This window comes from Diplodia seriata, assembly GCF_021436955.1.
Source record: "Diplodia seriata strain FDS-637 chromosome Unknown scaffold_8, whole genome shotgun sequence".
In the NCBI taxonomy this organism is placed as follows: domain Eukaryota; kingdom Fungi; phylum Ascomycota; class Dothideomycetes; order Botryosphaeriales; family Botryosphaeriaceae; genus Diplodia; species Diplodia seriata.
Genome location: NW_027117315.1, coordinates 1,052,223 through 1,073,819, shown reverse-complemented (window position 1 = coordinate 1,073,819; position 21,597 = coordinate 1,052,223). Strand labels below are relative to the sequence as shown.

At 57.3% G+C, this 21,597-nt stretch overlaps 8 protein-coding genes across 8 annotated transcripts; 3 read left to right on the top strand and 5 right to left on the bottom strand.

Annotated features, from left to right (window-relative positions):
• Positions 1–1,998: 1,998 nt before the first annotated feature.
• SLS55_007923 (uncharacterized protein) lies at positions 1,999–2,779 on the bottom strand (the record flags this gene model as incomplete). Its single annotated transcript, XM_066779338.1, has 2 exons — positions 1,999–2,623; positions 2,676–2,779. 2 exons carry the CDS (start codon positions 2,777–2,779, stop codon positions 1,999–2,001), a joined length of 729 nt encoding a protein of 242 aa, XP_066630142.1.
• A 4,067-nt stretch (positions 2,780–6,846) lies between these two features.
• SLS55_007922 (uncharacterized protein) lies at positions 6,847–7,378 on the top strand (the record flags this gene model as incomplete). The annotated part of the gene is made up of 2 exons (XM_066779337.1): positions 6,847–7,110; positions 7,157–7,378. 2 exons carry the CDS (start codon positions 6,847–6,849, stop codon positions 7,376–7,378), a joined length of 486 nt encoding a protein of 161 aa, XP_066630141.1.
• A 256-nt stretch (positions 7,379–7,634) lies between these two features.
• On the top strand, positions 7,635–8,261 carry SLS55_007921 (uncharacterized protein; the record flags this gene model as incomplete). Its single annotated transcript, XM_066779336.1, has 3 exons — positions 7,635–7,737; positions 7,796–8,028; positions 8,088–8,261. 3 exons carry the CDS (start codon positions 7,635–7,637, stop codon positions 8,259–8,261), a joined length of 510 nt encoding a protein of 169 aa, XP_066630140.1.
• A 1,096-nt stretch (positions 8,262–9,357) lies between these two features.
• On the bottom strand, positions 9,358–12,577 carry PIM1 (ATP-dependent Lon protease pim1; the record flags this gene model as incomplete). Its single annotated transcript, XM_066779335.1, has 2 exons — positions 9,358–9,519; positions 9,590–12,577. The coding sequence occupies 2 exons, from the start codon at positions 12,575–12,577 to the stop codon at positions 9,358–9,360; spliced, it is 3,150 nt and encodes a 1,049-aa protein (XP_066630139.1).
• Positions 12,578–13,294: 717 nt separating this feature from the next.
• SLS55_007919 (uncharacterized protein) lies at positions 13,295–15,116 on the bottom strand (the record flags this gene model as incomplete). The annotated part of the gene is made up of 4 exons (XM_066779334.1): positions 13,295–13,876; positions 13,939–14,402; positions 14,460–14,640; positions 14,697–15,116. 4 exons carry the CDS (start codon positions 15,114–15,116, stop codon positions 13,295–13,297), a joined length of 1,647 nt encoding a protein of 548 aa, XP_066630138.1.
• Positions 15,117–16,135: 1,019 nt separating this feature from the next.
• SLS55_007918 (uncharacterized protein) lies at positions 16,136–16,750 on the bottom strand (the record flags this gene model as incomplete). Its single annotated transcript, XM_066779333.1, has 1 exon — positions 16,136–16,750. The coding sequence occupies one exon, from the start codon at positions 16,748–16,750 to the stop codon at positions 16,136–16,138; it is 615 nt and encodes a 204-aa protein (XP_066630137.1).
• A 784-nt stretch (positions 16,751–17,534) lies between these two features.
• SLS55_007917 (uncharacterized protein) lies at positions 17,535–18,629 on the top strand (the record flags this gene model as incomplete). Its single annotated transcript, XM_066779332.1, has 1 exon — positions 17,535–18,629. The coding sequence occupies one exon, from the start codon at positions 17,535–17,537 to the stop codon at positions 18,627–18,629; it is 1,095 nt and encodes a 364-aa protein (XP_066630136.1).
• Positions 18,630–19,894: 1,265 nt separating this feature from the next.
• Positions 19,895–21,304, bottom strand: SLS55_007916 (uncharacterized protein; the record flags this gene model as incomplete). The annotated part of the gene is made up of 4 exons (XM_066779331.1): positions 19,895–20,202; positions 20,257–20,838; positions 20,897–21,029; positions 21,086–21,304. The coding sequence occupies 4 exons, from the start codon at positions 21,302–21,304 to the stop codon at positions 19,895–19,897; spliced, it is 1,242 nt and encodes a 413-aa protein (XP_066630135.1).
• Positions 21,305–21,597: the final 293 nt, after the last annotated feature.

Genomic DNA, 21,597 nt, shown 5'->3' with positions numbered 1-21,597 from the left:
ACCCCTACCTTTTACCTCGGCGACACCGACGTATAAGAGGAACATCTTATAGGTACTCATCGTATCGGGTTGTCTGAAATGGTATGTACTCGCCTGTGTGCGCGATGCTGCTAAAGTCAGCAAGTGTCGAGCAACGACGTCAAATCAAGGAAAAGAGAAACACAATCGACATCAGTCCCCCAAAGAGGCGCGTGTTCGGGAGTATGCACCACCATCTCCCTGAGCGGGCATAAAGGATAGCAATCACCATGGGCAACCGGCAACCGGCAACCGGCACACCAAAGGTGAGGCGTTTTTCCTTCCTCGGTAACAACCAGTCGAAGGGCCGTTCATCATTCACAAGCGGTGGCGACTCTCATCGACACAGACGCAAGGCGCAAGGCGCAGGCGCAGGCGCAGTCGCATGGAGCTCCACCGTGCGTGTACTGTGCGCATGCGCGGAAAACGGGTAGGCAACAGCCGCCTCTGCACAACAATCGAGCAATCGCACACCCCCTGAGAGATTGCGCTTCTATTTTTGTGGAGAAAAAGGCGAAAGAAAGGAAAGGTGAGCCGCCAGAGGACGATCAGGCACATGCCACTTGCACGAACCATGACAGGAGCACGTGCATGGCGTGATGGGGAAGCTGTGGCTGGAGATGGGCCCCTCCCGGCGTGAGATTGGCAGTCGTGGACAGTCTCAGTCCGTCAGGAAGGGAGATTGACCTGCCAAGCGTTCGATTGCGACGACGATGAGCGGCGGCGGCGGCGGAGCCCGCGGGCTGGAGGACGGACGCACGTACGCACCGCCCACGGAGATTGGCAGAAGAGATTGGCACGCGTTCTCGAACAAGTGATGTGCAGCGCGTCCGTGACGAGGAAGTTTCAATAGTCTCGTTTCCCTTGACCACCACCCCCGCCTCATCGGCGCCTGATTGCACCCTGGCGCGCGCGGGTTCTGGGTTGTCGTTGGCGGAGCTCCGGCGTCGTCAAGTGAGGCAGCCGGCTCAGGGGTTGAGCAGAGAGCGAGTCGCCGGGTTGGCGCGCGCGGATGATGGAACAACAACGAAAACCGGTCAACGGAGGCTAATGAGCTCTCGCGCGCGGCAAGCCGCCTAAACACCAAAGCAAACGACACAATGCACAGCCGCAATATCAAATCGGGATTACGTGCATAAGATACGTTGAAGCATTGCGTGTCACAGAAACGTACGCGGCGGAAAAGCTTGGCGGCGACCTCGACGCTTCGGCGCGGCCTTCCGATTGCGACGATAGTCGGCGAGGACGGAAGGGCGATGCTTCGATGGAAGAGGCGTAGGGGCCGTGTGTGGATAAGGGAGATTATTGTGTGGTCTCGCCTTCTTTTTTGGGCTTGGGCACGGTTCGGCATGGGGGTGTGGGCTCACTCGACGGGCTTTGCCCGTGATGCGCCTCTTGCTGGGCCGGTCAGCGGGGTCGGGAGCGACGAGCGATAAACGCAAAGACGTGAGCAGCATAAGCGGAGAGAAGAAGGGGCGGCCGGGTGACCGAGCTAAGAACGCGGAGGATGCGACCACCAAGATCTCCTGATCTTCACCCGAACACCAGCGAGAGGGATGTGCGCACGCCGCAGGGTCAGGACATGTTTGCAGGAAATCGTTGTTGCATTCTCGCGCTGAGACTACTGTTCGTTGAAGTGGTATCCGTAATATTTACACCAGAAGTTGGAAGCAAGAGAAACCCGACGGGCCTTCTTCTTTTGAGAGCAACCAGTAAGAGCCGGCTTATTGGATAAGTTGAATAGACAATAAACAGACACTGGTATCGTAAATGTGCGAAGCGTCCCAAGGCCGAGATATCTAGGAAACCACCGCGCGCCGACGCTGCTGCGTTTTGCCTCTTGTCCACGCGCCGAAGATCCCAATGGCCGACGTCTCGCGGCTTGGAGCTCCAATAAAAATGATTATAAACAAAGCCCTCCTCTACCCTCCTATTTCCGCTTCATTACAAAAAATTCCGGGGAAAAGAAGACGTCGTAATTTACTGGAGGATGGTCTTGACGGTGGCGGAGCTGCCCATGTTGCCGCAGCCACCGGTGGGCGCGCCGTCGAAGGTGCCGTAGGTAGCGCCCTCCTGCGAGCCGTTCTCGCAGTTGAGGAGCTCATACTCTTGCCAGCAGGACTCGGCGCCGTCCTTGCACTGGAAGACGCACGTCTCCATGTCGGAAATGCAGTTGCCGGTGTCGATGGACATGTTGTGGCCCTTCATGTTGACTTCGCGGGAGACGTCGACGCAGCCCCACTCGCCGAAGGTGTACTCGCCCCAGGTCTCGGAGATCTGGCCGTTGACGAGCGAAGTGTCCTCGTAGACGGCAGCCCAGGCACCGCTGGCGCCGTTGGCGAAAGAGAGGGTCTTGTTGGTGCCAGCAGGGAGGGAGATGGTGACGAGCGGGTCCTGGGTGTTGACCCAAGAGGCAGCGGGGCCCCAGACGACGAGGACAATGTCCTCGTCGGACTGGTTGCTGTACTCGTTGGTGTAGTCACCGTCATCGCCAACCCAGACCTGGGCATCGGCCGAGCTAAGGGCGTTCTTGCCAATGGCGATCAGGCCAAGAGCGAGCAGCTTGGCCTCGTGGATGGCGTCCAGAAGAAGGCCACGGTCGTCGCTGCAAGGGTCAGCACAGGGTACCTCGGGGCTAGGCGGGGGCTAGCACTTACACGCTGCGGGCCTCGTGCTCGCGGTGAAGACGGGCGTGGGAGCGGCTGCTAGCCATGGTACCGGTAGCGGCGAGAGCGCCGAGGGCCATCGAAGTGAAACGCATTTTGAAGGATTGGTTGATTGTTGTCGGGATGGATCCGAAAGAGTGGCTGGACGACTGTTGTCGAGAGAGTGACTGGAATAGACGCAAAAAGAGTGATGCGATTATTCCTCTGCGAAGTGAAGCGGGCAGTGAGAGAGAAAGTCAGGACAGTCGGGGCGTGGGGATGGTAATAATAAAGAGGGCCCAGCCTCGGTGGTAATTAAGGAGACATGGGTGGGCGGGAAAGACCGCGGCGGCGGAAGAGAGTGTGATAGGAGGATGACGACTGCTATGCCGGTGGGGGTATAGGAACACACGCGGCTCGACTAATGGGCGCGCCGGGTTCAGCACGCAGGACCGGCGAATGGGCGAAAAAGGAGGCGAAAGCTGCTGGGGCAACACGGCGGCCAGTGTGGGCGCATACGGGAGGAGCAGGCGGCCGGCGTGGCTGAGGCCTACGCCCAAAGCGACTAGCCATGGCTGATCCGCAACAAGCTGCGAATCGCCAGGCACCAGATGCCAGCCCACGACTCCTGCTCCTATTCCCTTGGCGCTGGGCTGCTGACCGCCTGCCGCTGCGCTTGCACGGCGCCTGCGAAGCGCGGGCAGAGCGCTGGCGAGCGCTGTGCTGATGCGGGGAGCGCAGGCTGACACGTCCACCATGGCGCGCGCTCTGCCAGCTGACGGCGGCTGCACGCCCCAGTGCAGCGCGGCGCGGTGGAGCCAGCGCGGCCGGGAAGCCAGCACGACTCGTCGCCCGCCATGACATTACCTATGCAGCTGCGTCGTCGGCGATGCAGCGTGGAATGAACTTTCCCGCTCCTGCGTGCCACGGCGTCGGCGTGTGCCAACGGCGCGCAGGGCTGCAGCGGCAGGGCCGGGCGCACAGCCGGTTGGCAGGCTCGCAGGCCAGACCCACGTCACGTGCAGCGAGTGGGCCGGGCTAAATCGCGCGTTCCTGAGGATCCCCAAGAGCGTGAAACACACTGGCGAGCCCAAGTCGGCCGGCAGCCCCGGCGCGACGGCGTCCAGAACATCGGCACGGCGCTGACGGAGCCTCGGGCGCCGTTGCCAAGCGGCTCAGCCAGCGCTGCGTCGTTGCAAACATGTTCGCTTGGCGGCTGCACGCCACGTGGGTCCCAGAGGAAAGCTGACCTCGGTCGCGACGGCGCTGACGGCCATGGGCGGTGGTTGGTGGGGTAGCCGACCATGTGGAAAACTTGTCGACGCCGCTGCGCTTTGCTGGCTCCATTCGCCGGGCCCTAAGAGCGGTGCCTGGCCGCTCCCGCCTGGTACAGTCATGCTGCAGGAACATGGGCGGCGGGGTGCGGGAAGACCCAACCATCCAAAAGCCAACTGTCGTCCTTGCAGTGCATACATACTTCGCAACCCCGCACCTGCCGGTCTTATCGCCGTCGCAGGGCTGCAGTGCGATAGCAGGCTGATGGTGGGCTAATTTCCCAGCTCGACAACGGCCATCCTGTCGTCGTCGTTGCCGCTCCGTCCCGTTGCCATTGGCACCTGCAGCCACTTTTCGTTCTGCCGCTGAAAACTCTGCCCGGCCAGGCTGAGGGTCGAATGAGTGTCGCTGTTGCTTCCGATGCGATGCACGCTGACGTCGATTGGGGTGCCTAAATCGCGCAGGACAAAGCCATTGGTCAAGTGCCTCTCGGAGATGCCTTATCCGGCTTCTAGGCCTCGATAAAGCGGGACCGTGCCTCTACTGTGTAGAAGCCGACTCTCTTCGGCCTTGGTTTTTCCTTGGACCCGTGGGGCCGTGCCGATCGTGGAGTACTAACTGAGGTCATGTTCGTTGTGTTGTGGCAAGCTCCTCCTTGCATTTGGACAAAAAGTAAGGCCTCGTTCCGCGCCACGTTAGTAATCGTTCAGCTGAAGAAGGCGAAGGGACGGCAATCGGCTTGGACTGCGTACTCAGTTTTCTTTCCAGCCGCCCAGTCGTCAGCCACGGCTGCGACGTGCATTGGTGGACAAAAAAGCTTTGGCAACCCGAAAAAGGACCGGGCTCAGCGCGACAGAGACGAGTCTTCTTCGGTGCAGTTAGAGCATCCCCACCTTCCCCGATGGATAGCGGCAGACGGAGCTAGCGTAGTTAGACGGAAGCCAGAAAGGCGATGAGCAAAGACAGACGGGCCCGGCATGTGGATTGGAATAGCCGAGGGGAAAGATGATGCTATGCCATCTCCACAACCCGTACATGCGGATGACACTGAGTCTGCGAGGATGACGGACAGCGAGGGAGGCGAGAGACGAGAGGCGTGAGGCGCAGACGGAAGGCGAGCTGGTGGGGTAGCACGGATCTTGCGCCTGCACTCAGTCCAGGACGATGGAGAAGCGCCAGGCGTCACCAGCACGCCCAGTCGAGACGAGCTGCTGCAGGCTGGACTTCTTGCGGGCAGCGGTGCCTTGGGCGTGGATCCACAGGTACACAGCGGGCAGCAGCCACGTAAGGCTTCAGGCTTCAGGCAGCAAGGCAACAGAGGCTGCAGCAGCGGTGGGTTGGAGGGCGAGACAGGCGTGACGGCAGCTGGGAGCCTTGTGATACTTGAGGGTGCCTGGAGCAGGCCTCGTGACACACGCAGGCGTAGGAGGGGAGGTCGTGGCCGGACTGTTGTACAGCAGGGTAGGTCTTCGGGCCACGGCCGAGCGCGCTACTGCCCCGCCGCTGCCGCGAAAGAGAGAAACACCACCGCCATCGCCGCTTCCCCAAGTTCAGGAGGCATGTATTGAAACTCGCTTTGGCTCGCGCTCGCGCTCACGCCCACACTCACGCTCAGCAATCTCGACGACGGCGGTAGCCTCCTTCCCGATTGCCAAGGCACACTGCCGGCATCGGCGTTCGGCGTGGCTCACTACTCACCACCAAGCTCCAAAAGAGAAGGTGGTATGCTTCATAGTCGGCACGGATCCTCCTCCCGCACCGTCTTTCCCCGCAAATGAGCACGCGGCTCGAAGCGCAATATGGATCCGGCCACTCATCGCCCGCAGGCCCGTCTACTCTGCCCTCGCTCCATGCGACCCGTCCTTCGTCAGCGTTGGCCCTAATTACTACACGTGCCCCAAGCTCAGCAGGCCGACTGCTTGCATGCCAGGCCCTGACCTGGCCTCTGATTTGCTGCTTTCAACAATAAAACTTGTCATCAATCCTCTGTTCGGCTCATGTGCACCTGCATACATCTCACTCTACTTTCCTCTTTCGGCCAGGGCCTCATTTCATGAAAGCCACCGCGACAAACGCTCCGTCTTTGTCGGTTGATCCTCCCATCTGCATCGCCCAGTTCGTTTCTTTTCGCCGTCCCTTGCATTGCGGGCGCCGGCACACGGCAAGCCACTTCCATGACATTGACGGCTGTCCGCCGAACAGGGGATGAGGCGCCCGAAACCGTGATCCATGATGCGTGGGCGTTCACAAGGCCTGCCGGCACCAGGTTCCCAGGACACACCCCTCGTGGCGCCAGTGGTGCAAGACGAGCCCTGTACCGACTGCCAGGTAGGGACCCATTTCGTCGCGTGGAATCTTCCATGCATACGGATAGGCATTCATCTACCCACGCGACCCGGCCTCTGGTACTTCATCTCTCCGCCAGCATCAGCCGGAAGCACTCCATTGGCCGTTCGTATATAAGGCCCGGTGTTAGACCACCACTCACATGTCACGTCAGCCCTATGAGTCGCTCCTTTTTGAAAAGCACCGGCACGCTCACCGACCTCGCCGCTTTGCGCCTTCGCACAAAACAGGTATCCTCCGGTAAGCGTTGCACATGGCTTTTGGGCTCCGCCATTCCGCCGTGCAACAGGGGTGACCACCTGCCGCATGGCTGCTGGACCTGTTCTAGGTCTTCATTCTCCACAAGTTGCGACGAGGGGAATGGTATAAAGGCGGGCGGTCGCTGATCTGCTTCCTCTTCAGCCAAGCAGTCTGGTGGGGCCTCCTCGTGTCTACTTTTGATGTTCTCCAGCTTCAGTTGCTAAACCCTTTCGCATCGTTTGGTCACACTGCTACCCAGTCGTAGTCCCACTTGCACGACCTGACCGAACTTCAAAGCTTTAACTTCACGCTTCTCGTCACTATGTTTCGCTACGCCATACCAAGCTTACTGCTTGCCACCGGCGTCACGGCCCTGCCGGCCCTTCAGGATGACGACAGTCTTGATTACACGAACACCACAGCGGGGTCCACTCCAGTCAATGTGACCACCCAGTATATGGACCTTCAAATAGGAGACAACTCCTCCTTCAGCACTACTGGCGTCAGTGCCGCAGCTGCATATGATCTTGCCGCAAGTTACACCGCCTCCAACTGGTTCAACAGCTTCACTGTCCAGGCTCTTGGAGTACGTACGCAGCCCCTCTCAAATGGATACCTCTGACCATGTCTAGACTGCCGACCCAACTGGTGGTTACGTCAACTACCTTTCCCAAGCTGATGCTCAGTCCCGAGGCTTGTATCAGATCAAAGGCAATCAGGTCTACATTGGTGTAGACAGCACTACAGTGCTGGACCCCAGTGGAACAGGTCGTCCCAGTGTGAGGATTCAGTCAAACACCGCTTTCACCCATGGGCTCTTCATTCTTGACCTCGCGCACATGCCCGGTAAATGAAAAGTGCATGTTGCCTTGTCTGTTCGTAACTGACGATTTCCAGGGAGTGTTTGCGGGAGTTGGCCAGCATACTGGATGTATGGTAAGTTGTCCTCCAAAGTATTTTTGTCCGCATGCCTTGCTGATGCGTGGAAGGCCCCAACTGGCCCTACAGCGGCGAGATTGATACGATTGAGGTGAGCGGCCTTTGATTCCATCGATGTTGAGCAAGAACTCATGACTGCTGAAGGGAGTGAACAACCAACAAGTGAACCAGATGACGCTGCACACTGCTGCTGGATGCACCGTCACTGTCGGAGAGGGTGGCCAATCTGGTACTTCCGGGAACAGCAACTGCAACGCCAACAGCGGCTATGATGGTAGAGCTCTTTCTGCCCACACGTAGTCTCCACTTACTGCTTTGCTAATACGCTACAGGCTGTGGGGTTACCAGCAACACCGCCAACTCGTACGGCACCGGCTTCAACAACGTAGGTGGTGGTGTGTACGCCACATTCTGGAACCAGGGCAGTATCCAGGTTTGGTTCTTTCCCCGCGGCTCCATCCCATCAGACATCTCAGCAGGCACGCCCAACCCCTTGGCCTGGGGACAGCCGATGACCCACTTCGCCGGCTGTGCCTTTGACAACTTCATCAAAAATAACAACATCGTAAGTTCGCTCCCAAGAGCATTCAAGCCGAGGAAACAGGATACTGACACTGTACGTAGGTCTTCGACGTCACCTTCTGCGGTCAATGGGCTGGTAATGTCTGGTCCTCTGGCACCTGCGCCGCTCAAACTGGGAACGGAAACTGCATCAACTATGTCGCAAATAACCCGGGAGTCTTCTCCGAATCGTACTGGCTCATTAACTCGCTCAAGGTCTACAACGTTCCGACCTGAGCAGTTGATGCGGAATTGACGCGGGTCTCAACAGCCTTCCCACAGCATACACATTTTCTTTGTACATATTCCATGTCTCTTTCCCAGACTTGTCCAAAGCCTTGAAAGGGACTGATTTTCGTCTGCCACGACTGTCGCTACGGAGCTGTCTTTCACATGCATATACAATTTCACAACACCTTCAAAGTAAATATTTCGTATTGAACATATACATCAAAAGATATAGAGCACACCGCAAGAATCTTCACAGCCTCAACTCTGTGGTCATGTCCAAATCATCCTAGGTTTTGCGACGTGAATTGGGCCAAGGGTCCCGAGCCACACATCGGTGATTTCATGGAGGGGTTGGGAACAGAAACCGGGATCGGTCATGTGCCATTTTGCGCACACGACCGCTACCGCCATCATCCATGCCGATACGCCAAATGACCGGCGGAAGGACTACCGCAAAACCTATCAATAACATGGAAGGACTTTTCCAAGATTCCATCGCAATCCGAGCGGGGCCGTTCCGTCATAGCCAGCATATGATCTTGCGGCAACGAAGGCCGTTCACGTGGACAGCTTATCGAACCAGTTGGCACGATGCATCGTTCTGACCTACTTGTACTTTCACTTTTGCCATGCGACATGTACATACTCGATCCCAGTACCCACTCACTCTCAAGAAAAGAAAGAAGAAATTGACGACGACGATCAAATATACATACAGTTGAGAGTGGAGAGCTATGATATCCTTATCTTTACACCCCCTTTTCAGTCCACAGAGGGGAGATGGCGTTCACAAACACACCATCCACCCACCAACCTCCGAGGGTTCTTCCCATGGCAGTGGGGGCCACATCCTTCGTTTTCCACCATATACAACGACGACAAACCATACAGAAACATCCACCGTACAGGATCCTTGTGGAAAGATTTGACTCTAGAACGCCAACTCTAGATGCGAACAATAAATCTCCCTTTTTTTCTTCTCTCATCTCCTCCAGTCAAGAGGAAAGGGAATGGAAAGAGGGAAGTTGGAATCCCCCAGTCCGGGCAACTCGCTCCAGGAGGGGCAGCAGTTAGTGAAGGAATGAGATTCACGTCGGAATTCTCAATCGTCATCCTCGTCCTTCTCCTTTTTCCTGTCGTCCTTCTTCTTCAACTCCTCCTTCCACAGCTGATTGGCCTCCTTCTTCTTCACATCCTTGAACACGATGTCGAAGACCTCCGAGTACCAGCTGACGGGCTTGCCCTGGATGCCCTCCTTGATGTTCTGTTATGAAAAAGGGAGCGAATTAGCCATTGAAAGCAAAATGGAAGGGAGATGGGAATAGAGAACCTACCTCAGGCAACTCCAACCAATCACTCAAGTTGTCCTCGGGGAAGACAATCATCTTCGCCCCAGCTCTCCTCGCTGCGACCGTCTTCTCCCTCAAGCCACCAATCCTCAACACCTTGCCCGTCACCGTCAGCTCGCCCGTCATCGCGATGGTCGGGTCGAGTCGGTGGTCGAGCGCCAGACTCAGCAAACTCGTCGCCATGGTGATGCCCGCCGACGGGCCATCCTTCTGCACCGCGCCCTCCGGGCAGTGCATGTGGATCTTGGCGTGCTCGAAGAAGCGGTTGTCCGGGAAGCGCCGCGCCATTACCGACTTGGCGAACGAGTACGCGATCACCGTCGACTCCTTCATCACGTTCTTGAGGTTGCCCGTCCGCTCGAAGCCCGGCCGCGATGCCCCCGTCAGCGCGTTCTCCAAGATCGACTCGACGTATAGCGCCGCACCGCCCATCTGCGTCCACGCCAGGCCCATCGCGACACCCGGAGGCGTCGTGTCATAGAGGCGGTCGGCCGTGAAGATTGGCGGGCCGACGTAGTCCTTGAGGTTGTCAGGCGTGATGCGCACGTGAACACTGTCCGGAACCTTCAAGGCGACACGAGGCTGCTCGGTCGTCTCGTTCTCGATGTTTCCCGGCGTATCCTTGACGTCGGTGTTGTCTTTGCTGGCTTCTTCCTGTGCTTGTTTGCCCTCCTCTGTGAGAGCCTTATCCTCGGACAACACATCCTCCCCAAGGTCCGTGATGATCTTAAGCGCTGACTTTCTGTAGACCTTCTCAATCTGCTTCTTCAGATTGCGCACTCCGCTCTCGCGGCAGTACTTGTTTATGAGAGCAGCGATTGCCTCCTTCTCCAGCTGAACATCCACATCCTTGAGGCCACTCAGTTCCTTGGCAGCGGGTGCGAGGTAGCGTTCCGCGATAGCCATCTTCTCATCCGCAACGTAACCAGAGAGTTCGATCATCTCCATACGGTCAAGCAGGGGCCGGGGAATCGTATCGGTCATGTTCGCCGTGCAAACGAAAAGAACCTTGGAAAGGTCGACGGGCACATCCATGTAGTGATCTAAGAAAGAGCTGTTCTGCTCGGGATCGAGCAGCTCAAGAAGCGCTGACGACGGATCGCCTTGGTGGCCGCGACCAATCTTGTCCACCTCGTCGATCAACACCAGAGGGTTCTCCGTCTGGCACTTCTTGAGCGCTTGAATGATCCGTCCGGGAAGAGCACCGACGTACGTTCTCCTGTGACCCTTGATCTCTGCCACGTCGGTGAGACCACCGACGCTGAAGCGGTAGTATTGCCTGTTCAAGGCCCGTGCGATAGACTTGCCGATGCTCGTCTTTCCCACACCGGGCGGGCCAACCATGCAAAGGATCTTGCCCTCCACGGTGCCACGCAACTTGCCAACGGCGATGAACTCCAAAATGCGGTCCTTGACATCCTTCAGGCCATGGTGATCTTCGTCCAAGACCTTCATGGCATTCTGGATCCCGAAGTTCTCAGCACTCCGTTGACCCCAAGGAATCTGAGTGAGCCAATCCAGGTAGTTACGGGTAACGTTGAATTCCGATGCGGCAGGTTCGAGATGCGCGAGCTTGTTAATCTCCTCATCAAAGACCTTCTTGACAGCCTCGGGCATGGCCAGCTTGTTTGCCTTCTCCTTGAACTTCTCCACGAGCTTATCCTTGCCATCCGTCTCGAGGCCGAGTTCCCGGCGGATGCCACGCATCTGCTCCATCAGCCAGTATTCCCTTTGCTTCTTAGAGATCTTCTTTTCGACATCCTTCAATATCTTGTCCTGTAGCTTGGCGTTCATATACTCCTTCTTCAACACTAGTAGAGCCTTGTGTAACCGGTCCTCAATGTTCATCGATGCAAGAGCAGCCTGCAGTTCATGGGATTCACCCTGAGCAACAGCAGCAGCAAAGTCAGCCAGCTTTGCGGGATCATCCCCGACGTTGCCGGCACCTTGGCTCATGGAGAACGTCGAGATCTGGTCCCGGAAAAGCGAGTTGATCGCCGCGACTTCCTTGAACGTGTTGACCATTTCGCCGACAAGAGCGCGAATGTTCTGATTCTTCTTTTCGAAAGGCTCCTCGGTCAGGTTGTCGACATTGACCAAGCTGACCTCGTATTTCTTCAGGAATGAGGTTGGCTCGTACTGCGCGACCTGCTTAGCCTGGTCCGCAGTGCCCTCCTCGAAGCTGGCCACAACATCACCCTTCTTATCCTGCGCGGGCTGGTCTTTTGCGGGCTGGTCTCCTTCGGTCGCTTCCGCCGGGGTCGTCTCAGCCTTGGCTGCGGCCTCGCCCGCCACCCGGTTCGGAGGAATCAGAGAGGTCATCTTGATGCGGCGGTGGGGGTACAGGACGGCAGTCATGCTGGGCTCCTCTCCCTGCACGGGGAATGCGCTGGTGATCTGACAGAAGGTTCCGACCTCATGCACGTCATCCGCGCTCTCAATCACGTCCTTATCGGCGTCGTCGTCCTTCAGCAGGAAAGCGCCGATGTACGGCTGGCCCCTCTGAACCATATCGTGTATCGCAGCGGCGACTTGCTGGTTCCTGATTGTAATGGCCTTGTAGAAGCCAGGGAACAGCGGGCGTTTGCCAATTGGGATGGCCATGACCTGCGGGTAGACCTCCGGCACCGACGGCTTCTGCAAAGAACGCTCCGACTTGCGCTTCTTGCCTCCGCCCTCGCCGCTAGACGGCGGGGCCTCGCCACCTTGCCCACCAGCTCCAGCTGCCGCGCCCTGCTCATTTTTGTTCGAAGGTATCGGGTCCGGAGTCTTGGATTTTGCGTCTGCTCCGGTTTCGGACTCGGCCGACTTCTCCTGGTCCTTCTTCTTGTCCTCTTCCGCCTTCTGCTTGGCTTCTTCATCCGCGGGTGAGGGCGGCGGTTTCTCCTTCCTCCGCGCAGGAGTAGTTGCAAAGTGGCGCGAGGAGAGCGAAGCAATGGGACGTTGTCTCGGGGACAGTGGCGTTCCGCGCATTACGGTGCCATGGTAGGAGCGCGAGGCGGCAGAGAGGCTAGATGATGAGATGCGGACGAGACTACTAGGCTGGCGCGAGGCCTGGCGCAGAGCTGCCCGCCATGGAAGGTTCTGGCTGTAAAGCATGTCGTGGCGGGCAGGCGAGATGCACGGCGATGGAAATTAGGCGGGGGCGGCGGGAGCGCAGCGAATGCGCAGCGGCAAAAGAAAAGAATGAGATGGCTGCGAAGAGAGACGACGCGCACGCCTCGCAGATGCAGATGTAGGGGCGGCGGCGGTGCAGCGATGGAGACAGAAGGTCTTCTGCTTGCCTCCAGCGTTGATTACCGATGCGATTCTATGACGATCGAGAGCTCCAGCTCGGCCGCGGTTTTGCCGATGGCGCCTCGCCGATAACTCCGCCGATACCAGATGGCACACCGCCCACGTGCCAGTTACCCGGAACGGAAAGGAGCTTGTTTCGAGCCGCAAATGCATTGCAACCCAGAAGTTGAGCCAGTAATCGGCTACTTGGGCCATGGTTATCCCACACATGGACGTGTAAGATATGCGGAGTCCATTCTCACGACCGAAATGCATGCACAAAACACAAAGTGGCCGCCAATCATCAATAATCATTGTTAAAGAATCCATTCCTCTACGCCGAGCAACCTCCCATGAAACGCGCCGGTGCAATGATGTCTTTTCATAGCTTGCAAATCCCTTCTACGCCGCCGCTCAGATTTCACCACCAAAGAAACCGACAACACCCTTGCCCGCTTTGGCGAGCGGATTCGTGCTCTTCTTCGCGGCTGCCACCTCCTCATCAAGATGATCGATGTAAAAGCGCCTGCCTACGTCGAGGTCAACCTTGGACAGATCCTGCCACCAAGGTCCACGGTTGTAGATGCGAGCCCCCAGATAGAGGACGAGGATGACGATGACGGAGACATAGTTGGCGAAGAAGTTCTCGGCGCTGGGCGTTCCGCCGAGCGGGGAGACGGCGAGGTAGAACTCAACGATGATGAGGATGATGCACCAGGACAGACCCCACCACGCCGCGTAAGGAAAGGTCCATGACTTCCAGGGCAAGTCGGCGGGTGAGCGCCCCTGGATGGCCCAAGCACGGCGGAAACGAATGTGCGAGAGGCAGATGCTGCCCCAGCCGAAAAGCGTGAACAGCGAGGTCAGGTTGGAGAACCAAGTGAAGACCTCCGCGCCGGTTTCGCTAACGTTAATGTACGCAAGTGCACCTCCGAGACCGAGTGTGCAGATGAGGCCGGCCCATGGGCGACCTGTCTTATCCGCGCGGGTGAAAATCTGTGCCGGCCGCATTAGCCTATGTCTCACGCATTCATCACATGGCGTTTGGTGCGACAAACCTTAGGAGCCATGCCCAGCTGGCCAAGACCCATCGTAGTACGGGAGCCGCCATATCCGGAAATTGATCCGGTCGAAATGACGGAAAGGAAGATGACAGCATTCATGATGTGGGCCATGGGCTGTAGGCCAGCGTCGCGGTAGGCAATGACGAAGGGCGAGGCGTTGGTGCCAGAGCCACCGAACAGATCGGGGTTCTCAGGAGAAACCGTGATAGTGACCATCAAGGAGCCCATAAGGTAGAAGAGTGCAAGGCGGACCCAGATGGAGCTGACAGCGTGCGGGACGGCCTTCTTTGGGTTCTTCATCTCGGACGCGACAAGGCCGGAATTCTCGCCACCGGACATTGCGAAAATGCAGGTGGGCATGACGGCCAACCAGCCCTTGAAGCCATTCGTGAAAGGCTCCGAGTTCCAATACCGGAAACCAACGGCATCGTGGTTGGGCGCTCCGCCGGCAGATATCACTAAGCCAACAGTTAATATTCCCGTTCCTTACCGGATTCCCCACCTTGCAGACGTACCAATGAAGGAGATGATAACAACAAAGATCCACCCAAACTTGATGGTCGATGCAACAACTTCAACCTCTCCAAATAGTGTGACAGCGCCGACGTTGACCGCGATGAGGACGATCCAAAAGATGGTGATCCATCCAGCAATGGGCACTTTCTCGGTCCAGAAGCTCAGGACGGTGTTGGCGGCCTGTAGAAGAGCGGTGATCAGTGTACGTTTCTCCATCGGGCTTTGATTTCACTTACAGCAAGTTCGTTGGCGATGGTAATCACATAACTAAACCAGTACGACCAGCCCAAGGCGAACGCGGCAGACGGGCAGATGAACTTGGAGGTCCACTGCACGTAGGCAGACGGCAAGGGATACATAATGGCCATCTCTCCGATGGAGTGCGAGACGGACCAGATCATGGATCCGGCGAGGACATAGCCGATGAAGATACCGGCAGGGCCACCGTTGACGAGAGAGGTGCCGCTGCCGAGCCACAAGCCCATGCCGATGGACGAGCCAAGCGCGATCATGGTCAAGTGGCGGGTACCAAGCATGCGGCGGAGCTCGGATTCAGCACCATGGTCATGGCTGAGCGAGTGGGCATCGGCCTCGACAATGCTGCCGGGCTTGCCGTCGGTGTCAGGAGTGACGACCTTCTCCTTGGAGGTCTCCATTGTCGATGGTTGGAGCTTGCGCGAGTAGAGTTGCAAAGGGGAGAAAAAGACGGAGCTGACTCGACCGGGACGCGAGCCCTGGGAGTGTCTTATATGTGCATACCGCAGGCGACACAGGCTTTAGCGATCGATCTTAATATGGAACTAGCATCGCCGCAGCGATACTGGCGGAGGGGCCTCCAGCGCTGAGACGGACGGAGCAGCCGGGCAGCCGGGCTGGCGGGCTGCGGCGTGCGACAGGGTTTACTGATAGAGGCGTGTAGCATTAGGTAGCGAGCGCGCCGACCCTGCGAGCGGTGGCAGCGGAGAGACCGGGGGTGTGGTTGACGTCCCCGGGCTTGATTGGGCCGACGGTCCAAACAGGCACGGGGAACTGCGACAGGCTGGGACGTTGCAATGCTTCGATGCATCTGCCGCCGCTTGGCGACCAGAGATAAGAAGAGTGGGCAGGCATGAGTGAAGCTGATACACGAGATAAAGCTGCCTTGCCATCTCGGCAGAGCCACACAAGAGGAAGCTTCGGCAGCGAGCCAAGTACCAAGACCGCGGGCTCACCACTGCAGAAACACCTTCCACATGCGTAACCCCGCCACATCGGATCTTACACAGCTGCAATTGGGTTTTCTAGACGAGATTTGCTGGGCTGCAAGAGACACGTGCCGGGGTTTCGCCCCCGCACCGACGCGTGAATCGCAGCCGGAGCTGCTGATAGGAGATGTCCGAAACGGGTGTTACGATACGCGTCTCCTTCGCCTCGGCGTTGCCGTTGGTCGTCCACCGGTAGCACAAGCACGGAGGCGATCGCTACGATTGCTTGCAGCAGGGGAAACTTTCGAGAAGGATCAAATCCTGACAGGTTACACTCAGTTCGACTGATTCTACGAGCATCCCCCTCGCCAGCCCTTGAACAGTCGGCAGACATACCTGCCACATCGCTACCAGGCTGCATCTGGCAAGCGATCATGTCTAATTTAAACGTTATCTCGGCGCCTCATTGGGCTCGGCACATCCCTAGCTCTTCACTGGCTCTTCAGGTACTTCTCGACCGTCTCGACAATGATCTGGTGGTCCCATTCTTGCTTCAGCCCGCTGACGACGATGACGCCGACGATGCCCTCGACACCCTTGACGCGCACCGGGAACCCGCCGCCATGGATGGCGAATTGGCCTGCGCGTTCGCCCAGCATGTACTTGGCAGCAAACTTTGCCTCGTCGCCCCCAAGCTTGTTGTGCATGTACCACGACGAAAAGCCCCAGCGCAAGACGGTAGCTCGCTTGCGGGCGACCCAGGTGTCGTTGTCGGGGAGAGTGCCGGAGCGGGTGACGGTGTGGAACAGCAGCTGGTCGCTGTTGGCGAGGGTGATATTGATAACGGCAGGAGTCGGGAAATCAAGCAGGCGGAAGCGAAGGGCGTTGCCCAGCTCCCAGGCGGTGTTGGCCGTGAAGGAAGGGAATACGAGCGATTGCTCGATGGCGGCGATCGACTCGACGTCGCGCGGAGGATCGGGGAGGGTTGCGCCGGCGGTGGACATGGTGATGGCTTGTGGACAGAGAATCGAAGGATTGAGGCACGTTGAAATAGACCACGTCGTCGAGCTGGCGCGGTGGATGGAAGGGTGTTCGGCGTTTGTCATCATGACGCCGCTCGCGGAAGGTCCAGGCGGGGAAGCAGCAGACCATTCCCCACCGAATTCGCTCGACACAGGAAGGCATTGAGCGGTGCTCGTGCTTCAAAGATGATGCCTGCAAGCAGCGGACAAGCATCCAGCGTCAAGCACCGTCGATGCTTGTGATGCGTAGCACTGCATGGTGACTGGCACGCGCCAAACGGTCGGCCTTAGCGGGCGCTGGCCCGCGACGGCAGGAACCTTTATCTAGCGGCCTTTCCCCCCCGCTGCCATCACGCCCGTTGCGCTAGCGTCGACTCTACCTTTGATGCATCATTCGACCGACTCAGCTACTACGCAGCCTATCCTTCCAACGTCAGCACCCCCGCCGGTTTTGCGCAGACAGCAGCGTGGCCACCATCGACGCTACGATGTCCACAATGAGTGGCTCCGATGAGCGCTCTCGACGACGCAGAGCACCGAGTCGAGCTTTCTCTCCATGACGAGGCTGCATGCTTTCTTTTTCTTGGTGCATTTCCATCACGCTGCTGTGACACCCCGGTGATCTTTAACGACACGGAACCTTCTAAGCGAGAAAGAACCGTGCCCGGCGCCTGCGCTGTGATCCCCGCCTGAATGCAGCTGCTAGCTTTCTATGTCTGCGGTGGGTCCTGCAGGTCTTTGAGGTGATGCCTAAGTACCCAGCTCTGCTGTCGTTCTTCACGCAGCCTGCACTCTTCCCCACACTCTGTCCTACACCTGGCTCCTCCTGCGACAAGTTTTAACTCTATAACCCCGGATTCCCACAACTATGGCTGCCGCTCAAGTCCGTGGCGTCCACCTGGTGGGCAGCGTCTGCCTCTCCTCTGCCGAGGACGTGTTTCGCAAAAGCGTGGAGCTGCTTCCCGGCAGACTGCGGCGCATCCCAGACGGCGAGACGCAGCACCGTGCGAACTTCACCTTTTGGCAGTGCGGGGTCTTCAAGGACGCTCCCCAGGTCCTCCGCGAATATGACGCGACCTTCAACACCGTTCCTATGGCCCCTGTTCCCTCCGACGAGGAAATCCAGCGAGTCGTGAAGGCTCTTCCCGAGCTTCACACCGGCTACGACGTGGCCGCCATCGAGTCATACGAGCTCTTTGCCAAGCTCCGTAAGGAGGGCGCTGTTCCGACAGGTGTCAAATTCCAGGTTTCCCTTCCTACGCCGCCCAATGCTATGGTCCTCATCGCGGAACCCTACCAACCTGCCATCGAGCCGCTCTACGAAGCTGCTCTTGTGCGCGATCTACGGAAGATCGAGCGGGCTATCCCGCCCGAGGATCTCGTCATTCAGTGGGACGTCGCTGCCGAATTCGCTATGCTAGAAGGCGCTATTTGGCCGCACTTTAAGCCGTGGTTCTCGCCCGTCCGTGAGCATCTCGATCAACAGCACGCACGCCTAACGAACGCCGTCAGTCCGCAGGTTGAGATGGGCATCCACCTTTGCTATGGCGACTTGGGTCATCGCCACTTCTTCGAGCCGAAAGACATGGGGCTTCTCGTTGATGTGGCGAGCACTCTCATACAAAGCACACAAAGGCCCATTTCCTATTTTCACATGCCCGTTCCCAAGGAAAGAGACGACGCCGAATACGTCGCACCTCTCAAGAGTCTTAAGCTGGGTCCAACCGAACTGTACTTGGGAGTCGTTCATGCTGGTGATGAGGAGGGAACACGCCGCAGAATTGCGACGGCTTCGCAAGTAGTCAAGGAGTTCTCCGTCGCAACCGAGTGCGGCTTAGGAAGGACGCCACCAGAGGATTTTGCATCTATCATGTCCATCGCTGCTGCGGTTTCCTCCCCGCTGTCAAACTCGGATACAAATGGTTCCCTGAATGGATGGACCAATGGTTCCTCGAGGGGCTAACGCTCAGGCAGGGAGTTTCCAGTCTTCCATTTGTTGCCCTAGACACTGATCCAGCATCTCATCAATGGAGACTGATTCTGTGATCTGTCTCACAGCGAAGATATTGCCACTGCTGCAACACGTGCCTCCTCTTCCTTTTCCTTATAGAAGTCTTTGCATATACGCCATTATCCCATTATCTTGTAGCGGCCGAACGGCCTGAAGATTTGTCTTCAGTTAAAAGACATAGCAACACAGCTAGATCCTGTCCATCGCCTTGCTTACCGCTGCCATGCCTGGAAGAATTGGCGATAGCCTTTGGAATGACCTCTTAGACGTCGCATCAAAACGGCCACACTATGTTCTCCCATGAGCTTACCTGTGGTCATTCTAGCTCTATAGCAACGTTCCTTTGAGAATGTTTGCTACCTGGGTCCTTCTCAATCATGACGCACCTAAGAGGGTCGGTAAATCAATCCGGTCCACAATCCAGGCACAGTGGGCTACGCGCGGTGTCTCAAGTGAAAGCAGCCAACGTCTTGACTACTAATATGTACAACGTCTCGGTATTTGGTTGCTACGCACGTCCCCGCCAACTAGTGGCGCAACACATTCGACCAGACTGCAAAAAATTTCTTCGTTAATAATACCATGGGATAAGGTATAAAGAAGCTGTTTCCCCTTACCTCTCCACTATTTACTTTTCTATCTACTTTTCTATCTACTTTTCTATCTACTTTTCTATCTACTTTTCTATCTACTTTTCTATCTACTTTTCTATCTACTTTTCTATCTACTTTTCTATCTACTTTTCCATCTATACTTTCTAGCTACACTTTCTATTTACCTTGATATTTGTTCTTCAGTCTATATACATACTTCTCGTTATTCTATCTACTTCATCGTCACATTTATTTGCATGTTTTCGTTGTCATATCTCACCATTCATAGGGTTTGTTAAAAAGTGTACGTGTAGGGAGCCGGACGATGAGCTTGCGCCTTTACGTGGCGTCCTGCGTGAGTACCATTCCTTTAGGGAATCGGAAAACTCACTGCCTTACGTGACACCCTTGCAGCAATCAAAAGGCCAAGACTCGGGCGATCAGAGGGGGTTTAAGAAAGTGGAGTCTATACTGGTATTTCTGAGTAGAGAGATACATATACCGCCCCTCTCGGTCCATCGCCATGTGTATCCCACCTCCTTTCTCCAGCACCGCCACCATACACGTTGCCCCGCCGCCACCGCCACCGCCGCCGCAAAGGGGAAAAAAGAATCAGTTCATCCTCTACGCCAACTTCGCCTCAATCGCCCCAAACAACGTTCCGGGAGTCCTATAAATCCGCTCCACCTTTAATCCTGCCTGCGCCATCAGTTCATTCCACTGTCGCTCGGTGCGCTCGGTGCCGGTCATGGTCATCATGATTATGTCGATCATGGCGCTCTGGGCGGGTACGTTCTTGGTCGGCAGGATCTGCTCTGCTATGACGACGCGCGACGAGTCGGACATGGCCGCGGCGAGCTGCTTCAGAATGGCGACGCTGGACGGGTCGGCCCAGTCGTGGAGGATGCGGCGGAGGTAATAAATGCGCGCGCCTGTTTTGGTTTGGTCAGTGGTCCGCCATGTGAAAGAGTGATGAGAGGGCTTACCTTTGACGGGCTGTGGCGCGAAGAAGTCGTGCGCCACGCTCACCACACCGTCAACTATCGGTGCGTCCTTGACCACTTCGGCCAGGTCCTGCAGCACGACGCGACCCTTGACGCCGGCACACAGCTCCCTAATCGTTTTCGACGTGTGGCCGGCGCCGCCGCCCACATCCACGACGAGTGGCGTTTCGTCGCTGTCGGTGTGCGACGACAGCTCCGCCAGCTTCTCGGCGAACGGGTACAGCCCAATGGACCATACAGAATCGAAGGCCTGCGCTTTCATTGCACGATTCGAGTTGCTTTGGCGGTCAGGAAACTGGGCGATGTGCGTCCACACCTCCTTACCGCCGGTGCGGTGGGCGAAGGTGTACGGGGTGTTGGTAGGGTCAGTGGGCTGCTGCCACTTGTTGGCATTGAAGTACTGGGTCATGAAGGCGATGGCGGGCCAGGCCTCGTCCATGATGTGCTTGTAGGTGGCGATGAAGTCGGGGTGGGTGAGCATGGTGGAGAAAGGCGTCTGGGCATACGTCTCCTCGTCGACTTCAGCCAATGGGCCGGTAGTGGTGACCATGCGTAGGAGACGGACTGTTGGTACTGTTAGTTTAGCCATTTCTTTCCGTGATTGCCGCGCAAGCCAGCTCACCAAGAAGTGTCTTGTCGACAGACACTTCCAACTTCGGCAGCAATTCGTCCGCCGCCATGGGGGTGCCGTCTGCGGGGAGTGCATTAAAGACGCCAATCTCTAGCAGCGCCCTGATGACAGCAGTTTGGCAGCCCTGTGAGATATCGTCAGTACGGTCCCGTGCGTGAAGGAATCCATGGGCCCACAGACGGTTTGAATCAGCTCAAGCATGCTGCCCATTGGCCCTTGAGCTTCGAGCAGGAGCTTCTTGGCCTCCAGAGCGAGAGCATGCTGGGCTGCAGTAGTCTCGGCGGCGGAAGAGGATCTGCGGGATATGTCGGCATATGACTCGGTAGCGGAGGTGACGCGGGAGATGGCGTCTTGGATCGAGGCAATGGAATCCGGAGTGGTGGGAGGAGCCGTCGACATTGTTGGAGCTGATGTTGATTCCAGAACACGCGGACAAGGCCAGCAGCTGTGAGGTTTATATGCTCCTTCGCCGTTGTGGCCTTGGGCGGCCATACTGGCAGGCGCATTTCTGCTGCCTGTTCTCCACGGACACTTCCATAGTGTAGGCAGATGGATGCGATGAAAGCGGGATGGTTTGCAGCATGAGGGCTGCGTGCAGTGAGCGGATGGGGCGGGAAAGAGAGAGAGAGAGGGGCGCTAACCGGGGTAGGAAGCGCCAGGACGGGAGCCGGGAACTTAAGGCATCCGAACGA